Source organism: Limulus polyphemus, unplaced genomic scaffold (assembly GCF_000517525.1).
Source record: "Limulus polyphemus unplaced genomic scaffold, Limulus_polyphemus-2.1.2 Scaffold8604, whole genome shotgun sequence".
NCBI lineage: Eukaryota > Metazoa > Arthropoda > Merostomata > Xiphosura > Limulidae > Limulus > Limulus polyphemus.
In genome coordinates, this window is record NW_013674214.1 from 14,283 (window position 1) to 23,356 (window position 9,074).

The following is a 9,074-nucleotide window of genomic DNA, read 5'->3' on the forward strand; positions in this document are numbered from 1 at the left end:
TTGAAATACATTTAGGAGGTTTTAGGGATTAAACAAAGGAAATTTGAGATTTTTGAGATGAAGAAAGTATTTTAATTTTAACATGAAATTACTTTGTACACAGACTAGTCAAAACAAATATTCAATATATTAATGGACAAATCTTTATTTTATTTTATTAAAAATACTTCACTAAAAATATAATTTTTTGTATGTAAAAGACTTGTAATATTAACTGAAAGACTGCCAAATTTTTGAAGATATACATACTATATTGAAAGTTAGAAGTATTAAATCTATAAAGAGTTTAAATGAGTACAAAGAGGTCACGTGGTCGGTCAAATTGACCGAGCCTGTGTCGAGAGAGTTAAGCACTGTGCTTAGATTATATGGAGTAAGAGTTGTGTAAGTAAAACTTTGTTGTACATTTAAATTAGTTATGGATTTTGATTTCAATGTGAGCTAACATTGAAGTATAATAAATGTGGGAAGAAAGAACTTAATTTTTAACTAAAACTTGGAAAAAATCAATACTTATCCAATAGCATCACACTTTTTTCACAACAAAATTCATTATAGTTTTACTTGTTTAGTTTTCCATTGTCAGTCAATTTGACTTGCAGCCATTAAACTTGTCTCCTTGGATTCATTTTTTATCATTTGTGAATATTTATCTGTCATGTTTTTGTTAATTGACATGTCTTTCTTATATACCTTCAACTGTACCTTATCTTTGTTTCTTAGTGAAAAGATATATAAAGAAGACTTCATAATGCATGTTTGATATGTTAAAATCAATTTATTTCTTATGAAAAATCATCACTCTCGTGAATGGAATGTTGATGAAGTTACCATAAAGAGGTTTCCTTTTACCTTTAATTCTGATATTGAATCATTCAGATGCCATTAAAGAACCACCTGATCGTGATGAAGGTTGGAATAAAGATCGTGGTAATGACCACAAGGGTGGTAACTCTCTGAAAATGGCAGAATCAGGACAAGTGCATGACTCTAGCGTTGGTGCATACGAGACATGGAATGATCTGGATTCTAACTGGGGACAAGCTGCCAGTACATATATTCCTGTGTCCACTAGGAATAAAGAACCTCAGAATTTTCCTGTGGAAGAGGAAGCTAGATGTGCAGCTCCATCTGTTGGTGAGATTGAAAGGTCTGTTCATCAGAAGCTGCAGCTATTGAAAGAGATAACAGATCATACTCAGAAGGCAAGTAGTGTTGAGTTACTATTTATACACATCTGCATTGTATTAGTGTTCATAACTGTTATACTTGTAAATCAAACTATGAAATAAAATTAATATTGGATTTTGGATTACTACATTGCTAGAGATAACAATTTTGATATGTTTGATACAAATGTTAAACATTACTTGTTCAGCAACTTGCCAGCAGAAACACCTATTTCAACACCTTAGTTTGAATAGTACAATTTTACATTTATAAATAAATAAATTTATTGGACAATTAATACATTAAAAATCAATAAATTTAATACTTACTTATGGGTTTTGTACTTTTTTGCAGTCAGAGAATTGAAGCATTTATAAAAGTTTAATCTAATGTTTGCTAGAGTTGTTGTTAGTACTTTACTGAATTTTTATTTATTTCAAATAGTCAGTTTAGAATGCAAGATGATAACATGCACAAAACCTAAGGTACCCCAGACCTATTACAGTTCAACTGGTTTTCTAGCTAAGCTATGAGTGCAGTAAAATATTTCCTTTAGCTGGTCCTGCTGAACTTGGTGATATAACTTATTTGTATGCCAAGTAATTGAAAAGTTGAATCAGTAAATTAAAATCTGTGATAGGAGGTCATGACATGTGGGTTGGACTTTCTGATTTATATCAAGTAAAGAAGATTGAATGCTATAAAGTTAATTATATCTTAGTAATATCTATAGTATAAGTTTGTAATTTGCATTAAAATTCAGAAGCATAAATAGATGTATAAAGATTGTAAAATGTGTAGTTCGTAGTGTCATGTGATACAGAAAAATGAAGATTAACTATTTCCTTTCGAAATTAAAACTTGTATTAAAATTCAGTTTATTACGTAAGTTTTGATGCCGTCCTTATTGATTGATAATAAAGTAGACAAATTAAAGTTTGAATGTAACTGTAAGATGGTAGTGATAGCAAGTTATTAACTTCTGGTATCCAGAGAGTTTTATAGTATAAATCCTTATTGATTGATAATAAAGTAGAAAAATTAAAGTTTGAATGTAACTGTAAGATGGTAGTGATAGCAAGTTATTAACTTCTGGTATCCAGAGAGTTTTATAGTATAAATCCTTATTGATTGATAATAGAGTAGACAAATTAAAGTTTGAATGTAACTGTAAGATGGTAGTGATAGCAAGTTATTAACTTCTGGTATCCAGAGAGTTTTATAGTATACATACAAGGGAAATTGATTGCTTGTTTTTTCAGAATGGATTAGTATTGATACACTCAAGTCATTCAGGTTCATTGAAAGGCCTAATTAGTAACTCATTTGTTGATAAAAAAAACAAAACACTGATTACTTTCTTACTACAACAAAGCTTTTGTTTCTAGATTGCTATAGATATATGGAAGCATAGAAAACATTACTGGAACTTAGTGAATGATAGCTACGACTTTTTAAAATTTTGTTGATGATATGTTAAATGTCATTTCAAACTGTGTAGAGCAAAATTTTTAAACCTGAATTAATTACTTAAATGAACATGCTGTTTATTATTACTGTTATCTGGTATTAAGTGGCCATTTATTCCTTTTAATGTAAAGATGGTAAAACTATAAATTAGTTTTTATCTAGTTACCGTAGCATGTATTAAATTTTGTATTTGTACATTCTCTGTTAAATTGTGACAAAAAAAGTAATTAAAAATATGTAATGATACATAGGCAGCATTGAACACACTCACTATCCATGTCACTGTAAGATCCTTATAAATGGTTTACCTTAAATGTGGATGATTGAGTGAAACCTGAAGCCCAGTGGGGACTGATGTATATCACAGGCATATGTTTTTGATGTTGAATATTTATCATTATTAAAATAGAGAATATTTAGTATAAGGTAAATTATTTTATGTTGTTTTAATTAATACTCTAGGGTGAAGAATTAGTTAGAGATGTCCCAGAAGAAGTTGTTGTTAGCTGGCACAAAAACAAGTTAGAAAACAAGCTGATAGAACTGCAGGAGAAGAAAAGCCAAATGGACCAACTGTTGAGGGAACTATCAAGTTTACAAGGAGGAAATTTGTTAGGTGACTTTGTTCAACAGTAGAAATATAACATGAAAACAACACTGATATAAAAAAAATGCCATGTGTAGAAATACATTTACTTTTACTTATTCTTATGATAATAAGAAATGACCCTCTGTTTATGAGCTGTCATAGCTGAAGAATACTCTTTGCAATTCCCCAAATTAAGTTTTTTCAAAAAATAAAAATCCATGATTGAGAATTAAAATAAACAAAACTCTTGCACTAGGGTTCTTCTTAGAATTAAAATAAACAAAACTCTTGCACCAGGGTTCTTCTTAGAATTAAAATAAACAAAACTCTTGCACCAGGGTTCTTCTTAGAATTAAAATAAACAAAACTCTTGCACCAGGGTTCTTCTTAGACAAGCAACTTCATCAGACATATTATTTTCGTTTTAGTTAAAACTACTCCATTATATAGGAAGTAATTCAACATACCAAATACTAGTCAGTAAGGGATTGAAATTATACTCAAACTTCATGTGTGTAGTATGAAAAGTGATAGCCACTTGTCATGTGGAACTTTACAGGCCAATACTGTACCGTCCGAATTTTCATTTATTGGCAGATAACCACATATGATAATCATCACAGATTGGTTTTGTATGTGTAATATCTTTGTACAGTTTGGAATAAATAAACAAGAGTTTTATGTTTGCTTTTCAACACACCCACTCTGCTCATCAGAATCACCTTGTTTTACAGGATCTCAAACTGCTGTAAAACTAAATCAAAGGGCTTCACAGTCATTATCTGCTGACACTACTCTGAAAGAAGCCCAACAACTGTTGGATTCATTTGAAACTAGAGAAAAAATGAGGTCAGTATATTCTCGGAAATCAAATACTTAGAAAATAGTTTGATAGCTACAACTTACTACACAATCTGATTCTAAAATGCTGTAATTTTTCTAATATAAAATATCATTGTTTACGTACATTATACAAATTCGTTTTTCATTTGATTAAATTATTTAAAAGTTCATGATGTGTTTTTTTTCTGTGCCTTCTAGTGTATAATATGAAGTGTCACAAAAATCAGGGTACTCATGAAGCAGCAGTTACTTTACAAAATCTTCATAAATCAGATTTTTTAGATAGTGGTCAAATATTTCCACGATTATTGATGTTTTTTAGAAAACTGGAACATATGAAGAAGACACTGCAGCAACTAAGATCAATGGTAGATAACCTGCAAGATCCAGAAGCAGCAGAATTCCAGGATTACTTCAACCAGCTGCCCAAAGATAATAGACAAGAAACCAAATTCCTCGGACCAAGGTAGCTGAGATTGTTGAAGTTCATTTTAGATTTTTATTTAAAATGTATTTATTCAAATACCACTGATAAACAAAGTACAGATTTAAAGCCATTACACTTAACATCTCTATCAGAAGTAAGGTATTTATATCATTAAAAAATTAACCTTCATATTATTATATAGAATTGACCATATTTGAACATCTGACAACAGATTAATAGTATTCGTTGGTAAGACATGAAAGATTATTTATTTTTAGGGTATCCAATTTATTAATATTGCTATATAAGTAATTAATAAAAAAAATAGTTATAGTTAAGAATATATTACTGATCTTAAATTTATGAAATGTAGTACTTGGTGTATTTTGACAGCAACTTTAACATATATTATATGTCTATTTAAATCTTCATAAGATTAATCTATCACATGTGATAAATTTTATTGTGTTCATCCATTGTTGCAAACTAAAGAAAATACCTGTTTCAGTTAACTTGCAAACTTTGTCTGGGTAATTTTACCATACTTGATGTTTATTTTACACTAAGGTATTTATCAGTGATTGGAATGTCCTCCTACAACCCTGGGAAACAAAACAACGTGTATAACAGTTATTGACATGACACATCAAAATGTCTACACTTCAGGACTTTGGTATTGAAGCAATACTTGTTCACATTATATTTGGATAAAGAAAATGGCTAAAATTTATTAGTTCAAAGCATGGTCATTATTTTTCTACTATTTGTAAAATCAGTTGAAATGAGGTCAATATGCTACTATTTATTAAAGCCAATGAATTAACAGTTAGTGGCCCCCAAAAAATGTCTTGTTGTAGACTAATTAAAGTTGTGAAAAGAGGGAAGTTAGTATGCATTTTTCATTTTTAATATGTATTTTTTTTAAAACTCAAATTTGTAAGTTTGTGTGAACAAGTATTTCTAATCCCTATGTGAAAACATCATTAGTCTTATGATTTATCAGTTTGTTCAAAGTTCAGTTTATTCTGTGATAAAAGATACCTTGCCTGTTTTAGAAGAACACTGAAATCTGTAACATGCTGTACTGAATATGCGTAGTCCAAGTTAATGCTTTAACATTTCCCCCAGTGTTCATATATACAGATGCTGAATAATTCATGGTTCACAACATCTTGCTCTAGCTGATGAGCTTCAAGAATCATCACATTGCAAACTATTTGCTTAAAATGCAAAAATACACAAATGAGTTAGAACAGTAACATTTGTTTTTAACGTCAGTTCCCAGGCTTTGGCACACGGTGATGCGAAGCAAGCACCTTTACCTCCCTCGAGACAGGCTAAAAAAGACAACCTCAGGCGAGACCAGCAAGATAGGTTTCCTGCAAGAAGGCATTATGAAGCAGAGGGGAGTGCAAATGAAGACTCTGACAATGTAGCTGGACAAGGAGCAGTGTCTCAGCCACCTCCATCTACCACTCAGAACCCTAGTGAAACTGATCTAGAAATGCAAGATAAAGTCAGGTAAAACCTTGGTTTGGTGTTAAATAAAAGGATCTGCAAAGATAAAGTCAGATAAAACCTTGGTTTGGTGTTAAATAAAAGGATCTGGAAAGATAAAGTTAGGTAAAACCTTGGTTTGGTGTTAAATAAAAGGATCTGCAAAGATAAAGTCAGGTAAAACCTTGGTTTGGTGTTAAATAAAAGGATCTGCAAAGATAAAGTCAGGTAAAACCTTGGTTGGGTGTTAAATAAAAGGATCTGCAAAGATAAAGTCAGGTAAAACCTTGGTTGGGTGTTAAATAAAAGGATCTGCAAAGATAAAGTCAGGTAAAACCTTGGTTGGGTGTTAAATAAAAGGAACTGCAAAGATAAAGTCAGGTAAAACCTTGGTTGGGTGTTAAATAAAAGGTTAATTACATACACATGAAAGAAAGGAAGTATGTGAAGCATAAGTTTATAAAGTTTTTATGTTGTAAATTCTCACTAATCTTTATCATATTAATTCAGTACACTACATAAGTTTCACTGTTAAAGCAATTTTAAAAGTTCAACCTTGTGTATATTTTTGTATGTAGAATACTAAGCTGTGTATTACATTAGAAGTTGATGAAGTGGTAACATAGTGTCTTCTCTTCTTGTCAGAGGCTGGGTGTAGCCTAGTGGGTAGCATGCTAGACTGTGAATTGGAGGGTCTATGATTTAGGACTCTTTGCTTCAGAAACATGTTCCTCGCTTTTTTGTTATGATATAGTATAAAAGTGATGGTCAGATCCCAGTATATGATTAGAGTAGTCCATGGTGGCTGCTACTGACTAGGTGCAGTGTATGATTAGAGTAGTCCACGGTGGCTGCTACTGACTAGGTGCAGTGTATGATTAGAGTAGTCCACGGTGGCTGCTACTGACTAGGTGCAGTGTATGATTAGAGTAGTCCACGGTGGCTGCTACTGACTAGGTGCAGTGTATGATTAGAGTAGTCCATGGTGGCTGCTACTGACAAGGTGCAGTGTGTGATTAGAGTAGTCCATGGTGGCTGCTACTGACTAGGTGCCTTCGTTGTAGCCTTCAGTTCAAAATTGGGAATGGTTAGTTAAAGTAGCCCTCCTGTATTTTGGCACAAGTCTGAAAGATTAGTGAGTTAAACTGATCATGATCAGGATATAATGGTCTTATAAAACATCTAGGTTAATGAATTTAGTGTGGATTACCTGCTTAGTGGTCATTTCGGTTTAATACAGAATTTGTTGAAAGGTAGTAATCATGAAACTTTTTAGGATTGAAATTTTAAAATATTTTTTGTCATTAGGAAGCTACAAGCTGCTAAAGATAAACTACAGAAGTTACAAGGGTTGCTGAATACAGTTCAGCAGTCCCAAGATACAGGTGAAACAGCTCCTCAAGCATATCTCCAAGTTTTAGATTCAATGCAAGATGAGCACAAACCCAACATACAAGAAGCACATGGTGGATTTGAAAAAAAGACAAGACAGCAACAACAAGGAGTCACCAAGTATGTACTTCTTGAAGCTGTAGAACTTGGAATACAGTTAATGAACAGTTGAAATAATAGCAATTTAAAGTGATTAATGTTTAAAAATTATTCATGGGTTAATGCATATTAAATGATATACTAAGACCTTTCACCATATTAAAACATTTATTTGTTGCAACTTTTTGCTTTATATATCAATCTATTTGAAGTAGTAGAAACATGTACACAGTTACATGGTGATGATGCTGATACAGGTCTAGGAATCATTTTGCAGCCACTAAAACTACAGAGGTTAAAAATTAATTTTTGAGCCATTCTGTGTCTGGTCATGTACTGTCTGATGGTCTTGACTCTTGAAAATAGTCTTGTAGTATAATTTCCATTGCAAAAAGCTCTGTCATAAAGCCGTCCTGTTAAAAGCACACCATTGCTCCCTGCATGCTTTTCATATTCCATCTATTGTATGAGGACTAGTTTCTCAGTTCCTAGTTCAACAGTCTAATTTCAGAGAAATCACTAGACACTATCTGGTGTCATGATTGATATATCTTTGCATAGAACAGCATGAAAACCCTTGACATGTGTGACATTTCAATGGATACATTGTGGAAACTTGTGTACACGTGATTTGTGTCACTTTCATAGGCAGATATCCTTCTTGATTATATTGCATACAGTTGACTGGATCACATGGATGACTATTGCCACTGACCTTTGTTTCATCGCACTGTCTATGAAATGTCAAAATTTTCAAGATTTAATTCTCATACATGTGATATGTAGTTGTCATATGATTTGCTGATTTGCAAATTCATAATTGTTTTAATATAAAATACTTTACAAAAAGAGCATCTTTGATAAATGGGTTTTTAAAGATATATGATACACATTCTGTGATTTTCTTCTGGTGAAATTCTAATTACAAGCTAACTGCATAACTGTATTGGGTCTTTATTATTGTATTATTGATGTTTTTTTTTAAAGTGAAAATTGTTTTGGGGATAAAAATGAATAACAAGTTATAAATAGTTCCAATTAACTAAGTCATTCTTACTTCACTTCTTCCTGTAACTGGAAACGTCCATCTATCTGATCTGTCTGATCTATCACAGCAACTGTCCAAAATGAAGGTTTTACAACAACATCATACAGTGAAGGTTGCCACTATAACCTAATGTCTGATCGATCACAGCAACTGTCCAAAATGAAGGTTTTACAACAACATCATACAGTGAAGGTTGCCGCTATAACCTAATGTCTGATCGATCACAGCAACTGTCCAAAATGAAGGTTTTACAACAACATCATACAGTGAAGGTTGCCACTATAACCTAATGTCTGATTGATCACAGCAACTGTCCAAAATGAAGGTTTTACAACAACATCATACAGTGAAGGTTGCCACTATAACCTAATGTCTGATCGATCACAGCAACTGTCCAAAATGAAGGTTTTACAACAACATCATACAGTGAAGGTTGCCACTATAACCTAATGTCTGATCGATCACAGCAACTGTCCAAAATGAAGGTTTTACAACAACATCATGCATCTCATATAGTATATGCATGGTATATGCATAGT

The 9,074-nt window shown here is 32.1% G+C and overlaps 1 protein-coding gene across 1 annotated transcript in view; it reads left to right on the forward strand.

Annotated features, from left to right (window-relative positions):
• The window catches only part of LOC106475454 (pericentriolar material 1 protein-like), a gene marked incomplete at both ends in the record, with an annotated part of 21,405 nt that overhangs the window by 10,298 nt on the left and 2,033 nt on the right, over nt 1-9,074 (forward strand). The window contains 6 exons of the mRNA XM_022379555.1: nt 880-1,205; nt 3,103-3,256; nt 3,964-4,078; nt 4,395-4,538; nt 5,778-6,020; nt 7,305-7,508. Of these exons, the coding sequence (XP_022235263.1) occupies nt 880-1,205; nt 3,103-3,256; nt 3,964-4,078; nt 4,395-4,538; nt 5,778-6,020; nt 7,305-7,508 (1,186 nt within the window). The remainder of the gene's footprint in view (nt 1-879; nt 1,206-3,102; nt 3,257-3,963; nt 4,079-4,394; nt 4,539-5,777; nt 6,021-7,304; nt 7,509-9,074) is intronic.